We start from the raw sequence: 16,591 nt of genomic DNA on the forward strand, positions 1-16,591 counted from the left end.
GCTATGCTGGGTGCTTTCCCATCCTGTAGCAGCGTCTTCACCTCTGCAGTAATTGCTTCAAAATATGCCGAGGGGACAGAGTATTCTGCAGCGCGTATAGAAACCTTGGGAGTGCCACCATTTTAAAGAGTGCAGCTCAGGCCCAGGAGTGTTAAAAGTAACGTGCGCCAATGTTTGACGTCTTTCTTGAATCTCGCTAGGGGTTGAGTCAGGTTAATTTCCGTGAATTGTGCATGATGGTGCGTTACAAATACCTCCCAAGTACTTAAACCCAATTGTGACTATTCGCAGAGCGCACCCCTCCGGCAATCGTAGCGGGGGACCCTGCAGGACTTATAACAATGACTTGTCCCAATTGATGGTGTATCCAGACATCCGCCCATATGCAGCACATATATCTAATAAGCAATCAATGGAGCGTGCAGGGGACGTCAAATATAACAGGATGTCATCCGCATAAAACCAAATATGATCCTCCCAGCCAATCGCCCACCATATTCCTCGTAGCATGAGATCCTGCCTAATCCATGCCGCCAGTAGCTCTAACACTATCGCAAAGAGCAGGGGTCACAGTGGACACCCCTGTCTTGTCCCTCTCCCCAGCGGGAATTCTTTCGGCAGATAGCCATTAACCACCACCTGCGCCATTGGCCGTGTGTACAGTAAGCGGATCCACGCACAGAATTTTGGTCCAAAGCCCATGTGTTGGAGGACCGCAAAAAGAAAAGGCCACTCCACCAAGTCAAACGCCATTCGTGCGTAGAATTCTAGTTTGTTGCTAAGTTTCGTGCAATTCCATTAAGTGTTTTTGCTGTAGCAAACAAAGTTTCCTATAGGAATTAGAATGTGAAATTATTTCTTTCCTCCTTTCCGACCCTCTGTTATTTGATTGAAAAGTTCCATACTGATCAATCAAATGGCCATAGTTACAAGCAAATCAAAAACAGGCTTTTCATCAGAAACGTACACATAACGCCAATTACACAATCTCTATCACCAACTGACTGATATGTATAATGAAAATCAGACTCTTAGAAATATTTCCAAGGTTTCTCCAACGCCGACTTCTGCCTCAATTCAAACAGTGATCAACTTCCTAGTGCTTTAAATCAGCTTATGAATGGTAGATTTTGATAAGGTCTCCAACAATGAATACTTTCTTAAAGAGCTGTCCCTCCTAAAGCAAAAATCTAAATCGGTCTTAGTTAGCTATAACTCTTGGGCCAATCTTACACTGAGTTTAGCACCCAATACCTACTGCACAGTAGATCACACATTAAAAGTGTAAAAGTTAAAGAAGGATTGTACATACCTCTGTGGACTGCTTTCCACTGTATGACATTTTCTTGATAGCAACCACCTCATTGGTGCGTGAATCACGAGCCTGTCAGACAAAAAAACTCAAAAGTCAAGACTGCTCCTCAATAATTTATTTAATAGCAGGTAAACTCATTACAGTGTTCTAAATCACATTGTCCCCATCAATGAAAAGGAAAGTTATAAACATTTTGTACCACGTTTTGGAAGGCTCAACATTTTGGCTCTAGCAATGTTAGAGGATCAGTATGGACACTTGTTAGGTGGTGAATGTCCATCAAATAGGTTCCATAATAAACTGTCATGCTTGCATATTTTCTCATCATGGTAACTGTGCCTCCATAATATTTCCTCACGTGGTGAAACTCACTCTTGCCTGCCTGAGACTCTCCGCAGCTGTATCCGAGGAAATCCTTGTCACTGCTCAGCAGGTGGCCCATCATCTACGGTCATCTTTAAATCAGATGTCAAAGTAATCCAGCTCTACATAGCCAATATTCAGGAGATCCAACTTCAAAACTATTTGTGCACTAGTGTTAAAATCTAGTTTGCGACATCAACATTATCGGCGCCATCTTGCCCCATTTTAGGCTCATTCGTACGCGTGGTAGCCATTTTGAATGCCATGGCCTCTCTGCCCACTGCCGATAGCCAGCGCGTCTCTCTCTCTCTCTCTCCTAACCTCGCAAACATCCCCCGCACGCTGACAGCCCCCGCTCTCACATGCTTGGGCCATAAACCCCTCTTCAGCGCAACCCTGCCTCGGAACCCCATCCTGTTCCCAGCTCAACACCTCCCTCCATTCCTTTCATGATCCCGTATCCTTTGATAAACCCCCTTTCCTCTGTGCCCGATTGTCCTGCTCGTTCCCAGGCCGCCACCTGGCCCTGCGGATGCTGCTTATTGCCCCCATACAGTAGGAAGCCTCCCCCATCAAAGGATCCACAACTGATCAAAGCCCCCACCCCATGAGATCCGATCAACCACATGCATTCCGGGAATCGGCGGAATGCCCAGCTGCGCGACAATCGTCACCGGTTGTGACCGGGTGGGGACTTCTACTGTAAATATGTGTGGGAACGGGTTTGAAGCGGGGATTCCGAGGATGTCTTTCCGTACATCAAAGTGTTGACAAAGACGTGTTTCATGCAATAAAGCCATAAACCTGTGTATAAGAGGCCACGCCTCAGAGATGCGGTTAGAGCACCTCGAGAAGATACCCTGTTGTCTGAGTTGACGTTTTCTGCTCCGTCTGAATAAAACTTCTGTTTCCTGCCTTCCAGTCTCCAGCGCCTGCCTCTTTGTTTGATAGATTCGAATGGTATGAGAGGCGGTTAGCGCCGGGCAATACTTAAAAAGGTTCTCGGTCAACATCGGCCCTACCTTTTTCTACACTAGAAAGTGAAAACACCCTCTGAAGTTCCGAGGTAATCTTTAGCAGAAAGCACTTTCAGCTTCATAAGATCTAACCTCTTTCAAAAGACACATTAAGTCCAGCTTCGCTAATCTGCAAAAATGTATTTCAGTGATCTTTATATATTTTTACCACAATATGCAACAATTATACATATTCAGAACCTAGCATACAACGACAAATGAGGTAATGTAAGGGGATCAGATAGCAGATGAGTAAATGGAGAGGTTGTGACCAGAAGATGTAAAGTACTTGAAATTAAAAATATAGGACATTTTTAAACATTAAGATATCAGTAATTAGAGGGCCTTTAGTGCCAAAGGTGCAGGGAGGATTACAGAAAGGAATAAGAGGGTATGGAGGAACGCATTGGGAAGATGAGTACAGAAGCACAGAGAATAGTATGATCAAGTTATATGGGATGATTAGGCGAAAGGATACAGATGGAGGAACATGCAGGCGATGAGTTGCAGAATCAAGGTGTCTTCTTCAAGGTGCTGGTTTCATTTACGATGCTCAAGTATTCTTTAAGGTGGGCCCAAATATATACTGACACAGAGGTACACCATTTATTCAAGGGAGAATTAGGGATTTTTGGGCATGTAGTGAAATGTTCGGTAGCACAGTGGGGTTGAGGTGTCGAATAGTTGGAATACATTGTTTAGGGCAAGTTTTGGGTTCAGAGTGGAGAATAGCAATCAGTCTAAGAAGACTTAAGGGAAATGACCTTGACAAAAGCTTGAGAAATATAGTTCCAGTGCAGCTAAGTTTATGTGAACAGCAAATGTTGAACTATTGCATATTTGTCCTAAAACAGCCAACAAATTTAGGTGATTAACATTTCCCATTCAACAGCACAACCCATCAGGCTCTGTTGACTGGGAGGGCATATCAACGCGTACAGCACTGAGACAGCTGTCACTGAATGCAACTCTGGCGCTCACACCATTATATTCCAATCCGGTCAAGGGAGGTGCTGTCCCACAACTGACATAGTATAGATGTTTGCCTTTCTTCAGGAAAGCCTGTAGAAACACTTCACTCAAGAGCATTGTGCAGCCTATAAGGAAGGCAATAATGGCCTAATACTTAAAGGGTAAAGAAAACCAATGTATTTGCATATTTAAAGCCAAATACTTTAGGAGAAATTAAAAACTTCAATGATAGGACAGTTTTTTTTGGGGAAGCGGGGGGGGGGGTGCGGGGGGAGGGACCTATTGAAGACTGTTAGATCCACCAACAGACAAATCAAGTAAGTAGTACTTAAACAGTGGTGCAGACTTAATTCCAACAGTATGAACATAGCTAAGCCTCTCTTCTCTTTTCAAAGACATTCTGTTGTACACCAGACCTACCACACCACAACAGAGGAGGACTGAAACACCAGGGGGACTCCCCCCCCCCCCCCCCTCTCCGAGGGCACTCAAGGTGTGGTTCGTGCAGTGTGTGTCACCTCACAAATAACATCAAGACCATAGATGTGGGTCTCACCTATCCATGGGAACAGAGGTCACACTCCATCTGCAACTCTGTTTTAGTGGTTTACCTCATTACATGTCCCTGCCGAAAACAAAATGTGGGCATGACCAGCAGGAAAGTGAAGACACGTATTATGGAGCACCGTAGTACGATTAGGTGTTTGAATTCCAACACAAAACTCACAGCCCACCACTTAGAAAAACATTGCACAATTGAAGATCGGGCGTGGACAGTAATTAAAAAACCTAGATTGAGCGCAGCTGCAGGAGAGAAACCGAGAGCCCTCTTGCTGAGAGAGCAGAAATGGGATAATTTTTTGAAAAGTCATCTGGTCTGTGACGTGCTGCCAACGACTAGAGTTCTTTAATAGTGTACTAATGACAAATGTTAACATCTCACCATGTAATGCGAGAATCTTTTCCCTCCACCGTGTACTACCGTTACATTTCATGTTGGTTGTGAATACTAAAAATGTAAAAGGTCAATAAAATGTTTTTTTTTAAAGTCATCTGGTGGGTTTAAACAAAGACATTCCATGGCAAACCCTTAACAGGTAGACTTCTACCTGACACACAGATAGTAAAGAAATTCCTTTGCATCATAAGCTCCTCTCTTAAACTGATCACACCACTTACACGTGTTCCTGGAGGATAGTCACTGTGGGGGTCTTACCCACGTTGATTGTACCGTCCACAGCATTATTAAAAACTTTAGACACTTACCAACTGCTGACCATTTGGCCCGACAGCCTGAGAGCTGATTATAGGGCATACTATGGGTGCAAGACACAGTTTAGTGTTGAAAGCAGGCTAGCCCATGGAGCGATAAAGTTGATCTAATTGAGCAATAAGAAAGTGTTTACGCGCTGTCTTTAGCGCTTGACAACGTTTCCATGGTAACCTGACACAGCGAGACCATTGTCACTGACGTGGGCGACGTGCGCATCATCAAGGTCTCCACAAGACCGAAAAAGTTTTCCTGGTAACCTAATGCGCAGAGTCCATAGTCACTGACTGACTGCCGGAGCCGCTGGGTAAGTCGAAGAGCGACAATGCTTTTTTTAACTTCTTTTTGGAATGCTTCGACTTAACTGACCCCGAGTGCGAAGACTTATATCCAGAAGAATGATGGTGACTGCTCCGCGACCGGTCCCTTGACCTTCCACGGGACCGGGACCTCGAGCGGCGGCGGAGCAGACTGCCGGACTTCCAGCAACTTTCGGGACCGCTTCCGCAAAGTCTTCAGCACCATGGCACGGCAGTCGGTGTGGGTCCGTCACCGACATCATGCGGTGACAGTCCCCACAGTTCTTTAAGCCGGGCATCCCTATGACACCAGGAGTCAATCGACTCGAAAAGATGAGACAAAAGGCCCCGAAAAACTCAGTCAAACAGTGACTGGGGGTATTAGCTCTTCCCGGATCTGTGCTTGCTGGTGCGGAAAAAGAAAGAACTGACGTCAGAGCGCGTGGGCGAGTCTAAGTAGCTCCAGCGACGTCATCCCGACGCAAACGACGCACGCGGAGCAGCACGACGAAGCCTACCGAAGTGAAAGGGTATTGCTGACAAAAACTTTCCGGATCCAGTCTGACGTCTCGGGGTAATTCTAAGGTAAAGAATCTATCACTACATGTTTCTTTCAGATACAGCCCCCACGTGACCGGAAACGCTGCAGGACAACTGGGAACCGGAGAGTATATGTAGACATCTTCCTCTTCTCCCCCATTAACCTACATGGTGAGAGCAGACAAGTAGTCAACAGTAGGAGTGCCTACCTTGATGTAGTAAGGAGTTGGGGGCATTTAGGTATACTTTCCAGTACTTGGCAATTAAACGACGCTCAGGCATCGTTGGGCTATTTTTCTCCCTTCATGTTTTTGACCCTGTTTTTCCTACTATGTTTATCCTGCCATTTCTCGTTCCTACAAGCCTAGCTACACTAATTAGACTTTACCATCCGGCACTAGAGCAACGTCGTTTTGCTGGTGGCGTCGAGCAGATATATAATTAAGGAGGCTTAGGCCATAATATCCATTCAGGTTGTTTAAGAGAGATACCTTTACAGTATGGTATACAATCTATTAACCACAAAGATGTTGTTCTTTTTGATTTCTCTCCCTCAGAGTACGACTACAGGGAGTCTTCTCTCATGGTCTCTCGCCAATTTTAACAATGTTTAAGGGTAAACTCGGTAAGTGACGAAACAGTACTTGTTCATGTGTTTGAGTGAAAAGATGTGATTTATGGTGCACACGTACATTGATCTACACCTACTCTTTGAGTAGGGGAACCTATTAACATATAGCAAAGTCTAACGATTCTTAATATAGTAGTGAACACAAGTTATTCTACCCAGAATTGTGGTAGAATGATTTTTTATTAAAACTTTACATTAAACAAAACTCTGATAGTGAACTAACTTTAGTGACCCGTTCTTCATTTGTTTTCTTGTCCCCTTTCTCTCCGATGTACTAAAACAATACAGTACTCTCTAGGGAAAACCTCAGTGCAAGAACAACTGGTTCAGACACCCCCTCATTTCGGGAAACAAGGTGCTTTATATCTTGGGACCAGTAGAGTCCTAAAGAAGGCCAGCGTGACCCTGCATTAGGGGCACAAACTTACGGCTGAAACATGTTAATGAATTGGCAGTAAGGAGCGGTGTAAGGAGCCTATAACATCTCCCAATTACCACCATCCTTCACGCTTTTAATCCAGGCCTGAGGGTCCAGGAATAAATTGTATGCACAGGGACACCTGTGAGCTAGTTTCAATTTACACTGCACTTTCACTTCCGGTGATCCCAGTCACTTTATACATTAATTTCTCTTATGTGTTATGTTTTGTCTTCCCCTACCCTATTGCTCCACCCCAGGCGTTGAGTGCGCTGGGGTGTTTGAAGCAGCCCTATGATGAAGCATGTCACCAAACTGTGTGCGTGAGGGCAGTATTAGGACACACAGCACGTGCCACTGTTGTAATATGGCAGCGATTGATGTTAGCATTTAGCTGAAGCCATCTTGTTTTTGGCGGCCATCTTGACTTCCATGTGCTCACTATGTGCTCTGTCCTTCCTTTCTGTCGTTCACCCCCATACTCTGCTTAGAGACAAGATTATATTTCGGCTTTGCTACTCTGCACATGCGCAGAGGACACTGACTGTTCACATCTGTTGTAGCTTGTAACTGTCAGGGTATTCTTACCGTAATTAGCAAACTGCTCCCAACTGTTGAATATGCGTTTCTGCATGACCGTTTATGTATGTAAACCTTCTCATCTGTACTTGTACGCCTTCTTTTGAGCTCCTGTGTGGGTATAAAAGGACCATGTTCCTTCTGTTAAGTGTACTACTTCATACACTACCGAAGGGTGTCGTGTGAATGTAGTTCCACCTCAAGAGGTTAATAAAAGCTTTGTTTTATATTCCAGTTTCCGTGCCAACTTCTATTCTATTGGTCTGCGGACTAGTGCAGAGTAGGGCGAACCCCTAGCACTGGTAGGCCTAGCTGAGGCTCACCACGACAAATTGGCGCCCAACCAGTGGGGCTCATCGGCGACTCGGATGTCCGAAGGAGTGGTCGAAACTAAGAATTGGTATCTCGCTGCGGACGCTCACTGCCCGAGGAGACCAGCGTGTTGGCAACAACTGAGTTTTTCCTCTCTTTCTGATCTGACCCTCCAGGTGGTGCCGGTCCTCGACTGAGATCTCTTCTGTTGATTGGCCATGCAGTGACCATTTGGTCAATTCAAGAACTTGGCAGTTGGAAATCTGGACATTTGGGATTGGTAAGGGCGTTGCTGCAACGCTTGCCGTTTTAGTTTGGTATTTGGATTGGCCAATTTTTGGATTTTGGATTTGGTACTATATGAATTGCAATTTATATAGACAGGTAATGAGGAGAATTTTCTCTACTTTGAATAAGATTTGAATGGCACAACCTGATTTAAGTGTTACTTTGCGTATAATGCTGCATATTTTGCACTATTTTTTTGCATTCCTGTTTCTAGCACACTTGGTAGAATGTGTTGCTTTTGTGGTGGTACCAGTTTGAGACTCAATGAGCCACAACCGTCCCCCCCCCCCCCCCGGAGGGGACACCTAATAGGGATATGTATATTAAACATGGTATTTCTTCTATAATGTACTGCACGTTTTGGAATAAATATACTAGTAAGGATCCTGAGTTGCGTTGGCCTATGCATGGGTCATGTGATTTATAAAATATTCAGTATGTGAAATGTATGTTTAAGCGAAAGACTAGGCAGGATATGTTTGACTGTGTGCGAATGTGGGAGAATGTGGGAGAAAGAAGTGCGTGAACGAATGAAACAAGAACAAACCTTGATCGAAAAAGAACGAAAGAACATTCATGCGAAAGCATTAGAAATGAAACACAAAGAAATGAAAAAATAAAAGAGAGAAGATAGGGAGCGCCATTTGCAGGTAACTGGCCAATACGCTGTTAGGCGACCCCTTTATCCTATCCTTAATACAACACAAGATGATTCTCTTTTGTTAGACCATTCTCTGCCTCCATATACTTTTCCCTCTGCTCCTCATGGTTCAGATGAGGACTCTTCTACAGAGCAGGAGAAATCGCGGGAAACTCGTTCTATGTTCTATGTTGACCGCTGAGTGTTCGGCTGAACTTAGATACTCTGCTCGCAAAGCCGTTTGTAGTACTTCTCCTGCTTCTGAACTTATAGATAGTATGCAAAATTGAGAGCAAACATATTTTACAGAGGTATTTGCCGCAGAAGTCCTTGAACGATTTAGGAAATATTCTGATGAGTTGGAGCCCGCTGATATAGCAAATGACTAAGCGCATGCGTGATGGTCTTTTTCTCCCCTCTCAGGTGGCTGACTCAATCAGGCGTTTGGTTATATTACGTGCTGAGGCAGTCTGGTTGCGGGACGGGAAAAAGGCAGCAGACGCAGCTGCGCAAACATCCCAGACAAGAGTGACACAGGCTTCTACTTCTGAGACAGATAAGAATGTAGTAATTCATGTGAAACCTATGCGGAAGCCGCACCTTTGTATGTCCCTCCTAAAGGAACAGGTACGGATGATGATAAGACTTCCACCGACGCAAAGGATTATTTTATTTATAATTGGGTTTACACTCCTTGGAATAGAGCGGATGTTAAGGCTCTTAAAAATGCATTACCTGATCCGCGGAAAAATACAGCCACTTTTTATGAGGAAGTTGAGGGAGCCATTAGTTCTTGTACCATGACTCTGCCTGATATTGACACATGTTCGTTGGATTAATATTACCCCCTGATATGTGGAGAACTATTCGTAAAGTTGATGATTGTGCAGCTTTTGGAGCGTTATGGAAAGAATTAGAACAAATGGATGTAGAAAGGGAACCTGCACAGAAACCGTGTCAGTTACTTTTAGACCTTCCCTTAGCTATATTGGTTAAGTTAAAAACGATTATTCCCCCTAAAAAGATAGACTGGACTGTATTAGCAACTTGTGAGCAAAAGGCAGATGAATCGGTTTCTGACTTCTTCACACGTTTTGAGGAGGCATTCCACAATTTTAGTGGCTAGATGACACGGGCAGGCATCCGTTTGTCGATAAATATGTCGCCAACCTGTTGCCAGTAATAGCTAGTCGCCTAAAAGCCAGTGAGAGTTCATGGACTACCTCTTCTCCAGTTTCTCTTTTAACTATGGCTCAGTATTATGAACGTCAGGAATTCGAATCGAAGAGTAATGCGGAGAAGAAAACTAAGGAGTTAAAAACAAAGGTTATGTTGCCTCAGGCTTATGGTCCGCCTTCTAGAGGTAGTGATAGAGGTGGACGTGGGTTGTATGGTCCGTCGTTTTCTCCTTATATTCGTCCGACTGCGTCTTCTGACCATTGTGCGTATTGAAAGAAATTCGGACATTGGGCTGCCAATTGTCCAGTATTGCGTGCTCAGCAGTATCCACTTGGACGGGGACATATGAGAGGTCGTTCAGGGTATGCAGGGCCTAGATGAAGCACAAGCGATCGTGCTAGGTTTGATTCTAATTTGCATGGACTAGATGGGTTTAATACTTTCATTAGACAGAACTAATATCAAATATCTGATTATTTGCCGTCTGATTTGAAAGATTCTGCTTATGCATAGGACTTCCTAAGATGTGGTAAGGAATCAGTTGAAGTTCCAGTAGATCAGAAGGGTCCCTATGTTACAGCAGATGTTTCGGCTTCTACTGATCATTTTCTGGTTGATACAGGAGCTAATTGTAGCGCCTTATCTAAACAATTGGTTCCAAGGGATCCCCTGTCTGGCTTAACCATTAAACGATAGGTTTTGATGGAACACCTTCCCTTAGCCCACTGTCACAACCGCTTGCATTTCATGTTGACAAATTTACTGCTCCTTGTCCATTTTTGGTTTCTCCGAACACTCCGGATAACATTGTGGGTCTTGATATGCTTAAATATTTCAGGGCCCACGATATGATATTCTCCGGAAGGTGTACATGTTATTCTGAATGACAACTACTCCGCAATTGGGAGATCTTGTATCGTTAAAGAGGACATTGCATTAGCTTCACTCCCTAGTACTTAGTGGGCTACTTCAGACACCGATGTAGGGCAAATGTTTATTCCACCAGTACACATTAGTGTCAAGGAAGGTGCAATATTGCCACGTTTGCCTCAATATAAAATTTCTCAGGAAGGCGAAGAGGGACTTGTATGCATCGTCCATGATTTAATTGAAGTGGGGGTTGTGGAAGAAGTTCCTTACAATATTTGCAACAGTCCTATTCTTCCCATTTTGAAAAAAGATACTGATACTAAGATTTACAGATTCATCATTGATCTGCGAGAAGTTAACAAGATTGTGGTGGCACAATAGCCGGTGGTTTCTGACATAACAACACTTCTTACTTTGGTTCCTCCGACAGCGACTACATTCACTGTAAATGACCTACAGAATGCCTTCTTTTCGATCCCTATTCATCCTGATAGCCGATATTTGTTCGGTTTCACTTTGAATAATCGATCGTATAGATTTTGTAGAATTCCTCAAGTGTATACTGAGAGTCCTAGTAATTACAGCCAAGCATTGAAAAGACAACTTGATTCCTTTACTTTGCCCGAAGGAGTGGCTCTCATACAATAGGTCAATGACATCTTGTTGGCAGCTGATACCCCTGAACAGTGTGAAAAATGTACTTTATGGTCGTGTGAAGTAAGAAAGGAAAGCAAAGACAAAGTGTCACAAAAGAAATTACAATATTGTAGACCCTTAGGTTACCTACTTAGGTCACCTTCTGTCTAAGGAGGGACGTGCACTTACACCAGAACGCATTCAACTAATTTTAGACACACCAGTGCCTCATACTCAGAAAGATGTCTGTGCATTCATTGGTCTTACTTCCTTTTGTAGGCAATGGATATTAGGTTTTTCACACATTGGTAAACCCTTGTTGGTGCTTCGGACCAAAGACACTCCAATGCCCCTTCCATGGACAACTGAATGCCAGAATGCTTTTCATCAGTTACATCAAGCTCTTTGCTCGGCACCAGTGTTCGGCACTCCAGATTACACTAAGGCTTTTACACTCTATGTACATGAGAGAGATGGGTGTGCATTGTCAGTTTTAGTACAGACACAGGGTGATAAGCAGCGTCCCAATGCATACTTTTCAGCTGTTCTTGATTCCGTTGCTCGTGCATTGCCTGGGTACTTTCGTTCAGTTGCAGTAGCAGCTGTGTCCATACGGCAGAGTGAAGGGATAGTTTTGTCAAATAGATTGTTGGTGTTAGTACCCCATGCGGTCGATGCCCTTTTGAACCAGACTAAAACGCAACACTTGACTAGTGCCCGCTTGACAGGATACGAATTGACGCTGTTAACCTCTCACATTACTCTGAAGAGGTGTGTGACTTTAAACCCAGCTATTTTGTTGCCATTTCCAGCCACCCAGCCTCAGTCACACGAGTCTCATGATTGTATATTCCTTACTGAGGAACACACAAAGGGTTGCGTCGATTTGCAAGGCACGCCCCTTTCAGATGTGGTTGAGGAACTGTGGGTTGATGGGTCTTGTTTGAAGTTAACACATGGTACAACCTCAGCTGCATATGCAATTACGACACTTCAGACAGTAGTGGAGACAGCTCGTATACCACAGAAGTCAGCTCAAGCAGCTGAGCTAATAGCTTTGACACGAGCATGTGAACTTAGTACTGACTTGTGTGTAAACATCTATACAGATAGCCGCTATGCTTTTGGAGTGGCCCATGATTTTGGCCAACTTTGGAAGGAAAGAGGGTTTCTTACATCCCACGGGATGCAGATAATGCATGGAGAACTAGTGGGTAATCTTCTGACTGCGCTAACATATCCGAAGAAAAAAGCTATTGTTAAGTGTAGATCACACAAGAAAGTGACTGACAAGACAGGGCAAGGCAACGCCTTTGCAGATCGCGTAGCTGGTGAGACTGCGATGCAGCGAAGCACTACTTCTATGTATGTAGTGAAGTCACAAGCTGAACGATGGCATGATGCTAGACAAAAAGTTGTTGGATGATGAGGGCTTTAGGCGAAATAAAGAGATGAATAAATGGAAACTGCCTAGATAGAGTCTTTGTACAGCATATGGTTCATATGACACATGGGCCGGCACATGTAGGAGCCTCTACAATAACGAAATTGCGGACGCAAGTTTGGGAGCATCCAGAAATTGCCGGCACAGCTAAAAAGACAGTACAGTCCTCATTGTCTGTTTGCAGTACAATCCTGGTAAAGGGACACAAACTCCTAGAGGAGGGTTTGCTACACCAACCACACCTTTTGAAGTTTTGCAAATGGATTATATCCAGCTTGAACGTTGCAATAACTTGAAGTATGTTCTAGTAGTGGTATGTGCCTTCGGTAAATGAATAGAGGCATACCCTACAAAGGATAATACGGCTCTCACCACAGCAAAGTGCTTTTAAAGGAATTCTTCCCTAGATTTGGTGTTTGCAAATTTTTGTGGAGTGACAACGGACCTCATTTTATTGGGCAAGTTGTTGAGTAGGTCCTGAAAGGATTAGGGATCAAACAGAAGTTCCATGCAGTCTTCTACCCACAATCAGCAAGGCTAGTGGAGAGGTATAATTCTACCCTGAAGATAAAACTAGAGAAAATACAGGCTTCCATATCTTTAAAATAACCTGATGAGTTGCCGTTGGCATTACTGTCCATTAGATCAGTGCCACATTCACGATCTGGACTTACACCATTTGAGGTGGTATTTGGGAGATCTATGAACATTTGGGTAGTTTGAGTGATGAACAGGAAGAACTGGATCCACAGCACTCACTGTAAGCGAGTGTCGCCTACCTTGGTGAACCTGCTGTGCTGACTGACCATCGAGAGATTCTGGATACGGAGAAAGGCAAAGCTATATCACCTGACTAATCTGAGGAAGTCTTCCCGGACTACACGATCCCTGGATACCAACTGAGACCACGGAAAGAGCCTGCATTGTTGAAAAAGACTGGTTAAGCTACCGTCCTGGGTTTGTGAAACGGCGCTGATGTGGAGGGGGGGATCCTACATAGTGACACCCTTCTTGACCCTCGGTGAATACACCAACGGCTACCAAGGACTTTAGAGCTCCAACGATCGATTCAACGATAAAGTGATCATGTCTGCAGGGAGATCAACTGTTGCTAGGATTTGTAGTAAAAACATTTGTTGTCGCTATCATAGCTGAAGCAGTGACAACCTGGTTTGTTGAAAAAGTGTCTCCTGCTCGGCAACTGCTGATCGCCACTACTCCAGTGCCAGCTGAACATCATTGCTTTACTCTTCCATACCATGAGCAAAAGCATCGACAATCCTATTCGAACAATACGTTTATACAGATGTTGCATCACACTCACAATGCCACAAACACTACCAAATGTTGAGTGTGTGGGATGATACCTGCTCACCAGAACAAGCATTTGCAATGCAATAGGTCTCGCATTAGGAACGTTTGAGCTATTGGTTTTGTAAATGACAAATTTAGTATTTATGTGTTGGTTTTGAAAATAGGTCAATTATTAGCTTTGTCATTTACAATTCCAATAGTTTTAATTTTCGCAAATGGGACACCTATAGCATTTGTAATGCAATATATGTATTGTATTTACGTGACTTAGATGTATTGGTATTACAAATAACAATGGCTTTTAATTTTTTTAAATAATACTTAAATAAAAGTTATTGTAATTTATAATGGCAATAGGCGGTAGAGTGAGGGCGGTATAGTTGTAGAGTGAGGGCGGTAGAGTGAGGGCGGTAGAGTGAGGGCGGTAGAGTGAGGGCGGTAGAGTGAGGGCGGTAGAGTGAGGGCGTGAGGGCGGTAGAGTGAGGGCGTGAGGGCGGTAGAGTGAGGGCGGTAGAGTGAGGGCGGTAGAGTGAGGGCGGTAGAGTGAGGGCGGTAGAGTGAGGGCGGTAGAGTGAGGGCGGTAGAGTGAGGGCGGTAGAGTGAGGGCGGTAGAGTGAGGGCGGGAGAGTGAGGGCGGGAGAGTGAGGGCGGGAGATAGTGAGTGAGGGCGGTAGATAGTGAGTGAGGGCGGTAGATAGTGAGTGAGGGCGGTAGATAGTGAGTGAGGGCGGTAGAGTGAGGGCGGTAGAGTGAGGGCGGTAGATAGTGAGTGAGGGCGGTAGAGTGAGGGCGGTAGATAGTGAGTGAGGGCGGTAGATAGTGAGTGAGGGCGGTAGATAGTGAGTGAGGGCGGTAGATAGTGAGTGAGGGCGGTAGAGTGAGGGCGGTAGAGTGAGGGCGGTAGAGTGAGGGCGGTAGATAGTGAGTGAGGGCGGTAGAGTGAGGGCGGTAGATAGTGAGTGAGGGCGGTAGAGTGAGGGCGGTAGAGTGAGGGCGGTAGAGTGAGGGCGGTAGAGTGAGGGCGGTAGAGTGAGGGCGGTAGAGTGAGGGCGGTAGAGTGAGGGCGGTAGAGTGAGGGCGGTAGAGTGAGGGCGGTAGAGTGAGGGCGGTAGAGTGAGGGCGGTAGATAGTGAGTGAGGGCGGTAGATAGTGAGTGAGGGCGGTAGATAGTGAGTGAGGGCGGTAGATAGTGAGTGAGGGCGGTAGATAGTGAGTGAGGGCGGTAGATAGTGAGTGAGGGCGGTAGATAGTGAGTGAGGGCGGTAGATAGTGAGTGAGGGCGGTAGATAGTGAGTGAAGGGGGTAGATAGTGAGTGAGGGCGGTAGAGTGAGGGCGGTAGAGTGAGGGCGGTAGAGTGAGGGCGGTAGAGTGAGGGCGGTAGAGTGAGGGCGGTAGATAGTGAGTGAGGGCGGTAGAGTGAGGGCGGTAGAGTGAGGGCGGTAGAGTGAGGGCGGTAGAGTGAGGGCGGTAGAGTGAGGGCGGTAGAGTGAGGGCGGTAGATAGTGAGTGAGGGCGGTAGATAGTGAGTGAGGGCGGTAGATAGTGAGTGAGGGCGGTAGAGTGAGGGCGGTAGAGTGAGGGCGGTAGATAGTGAGTGAGGGCGGTAGATAGTGAGTGAGGGCGGTAGATAGTGAGTGAGGGCGGTAGATAGTGAGTGAGGGCGGTAGAGTGAGGGCGGTAGAGTGAGGGCGGTAGAGTGAGGGCGGTAGAGTGAGGGCGGTAGAGTGAGGGCGGTAGATAGTGAGTGAGGGCGGTAGATAGTGAGTGAGGGCGGTAGAGTGAGGGCGGTAGAGTGAGGGCGGTAGAGTGAGGGCGGTAGAGTGAGGGCGGTAGATAGTGAGTGAGGGCGGTAGATAGTGAGTGAGGGCGGTAGATAGTGAGTGAGGGCGGTAGATCGTGAGTGAGGGCGATAGATCGTGAGTGAGGGCGGTAGAGTGAGGGCGGTAGAGTGAGGGCGGTAGAGTGAGGGCGGTAGAATGAGGGCGGTAGAGTGAGGGCGGTAGAGTGAGGGCGGTAGAGTGAGGGCGGTAGAGTGAGGGCGGTAGAGTGAGGGCGGTAGAGTGAGGGCGGTAGAGTGAGGGCGGTAGAGTGAGGGCGGTAGAGTGAGGGCGGTAGAGTGAGGGCGGTAGATAGTGAGGGCGGTAGATAGTGAGTGAGGGCGGTAGAGTGAGGGCGGTAGAGTGAGGGCGGTAGAGTGAGGGCGGTAGAGTGAGGGCGGTAGAGTGAGGGCGGTAGAGTGAGGGCGGTAGAGTGAGGGCGGTAGATAGTGAGTGAGAGCGGTAGAGTGAGGGCGGTAGAGTGAGGGCGGTAGAGTGAGGGCGGTAGAGTGAGGGCGGTAGAGTGAGGGCGGTAGAGTGAGGGCGGTAGAGTGAGGGCGGTAGAGTGAGGGCGGTAGAGTGAGGGCGGTAGAGTGAGGGCGGTAGAGTGAGGGCGGTAGAGTGAGGGCGGTAGAGTGAGGGCGGTAGAGTGAGGGCGGTAGAGTGAGGGCGGTAGAGTGAGGGCGG

General features: G+C 46.0%; 1 protein-coding gene across 2 annotated transcripts in view; it reads right to left on the bottom strand.

Annotated features, from left to right (window-relative positions):
* TAOK1 (TAO kinase 1) overlaps positions 1-16,591 on the bottom strand; it is a 1,246,355-nt gene that overhangs the window by 1,019,872 nt on the left and 209,892 nt on the right. For both annotated transcript variants that reach the window (XM_086955104.1, XM_086955103.1), the window contains exon 3: positions 1,313-1,384. In XM_086955104.1, coding sequence (XP_086811230.1) covers positions 1,313-1,384 — 72 coding nt within the window. The remainder of the gene's footprint in view (positions 1-1,312; positions 1,385-16,591) is intronic.

This window comes from Lissotriton vulgaris, chromosome 2_1, assembly GCF_964263255.1.
Source record: "Lissotriton vulgaris chromosome 2_1, aLisVul1.2, whole genome shotgun sequence".
NCBI lineage: Eukaryota > Metazoa > Chordata > Amphibia > Caudata > Salamandridae > Lissotriton > Lissotriton vulgaris.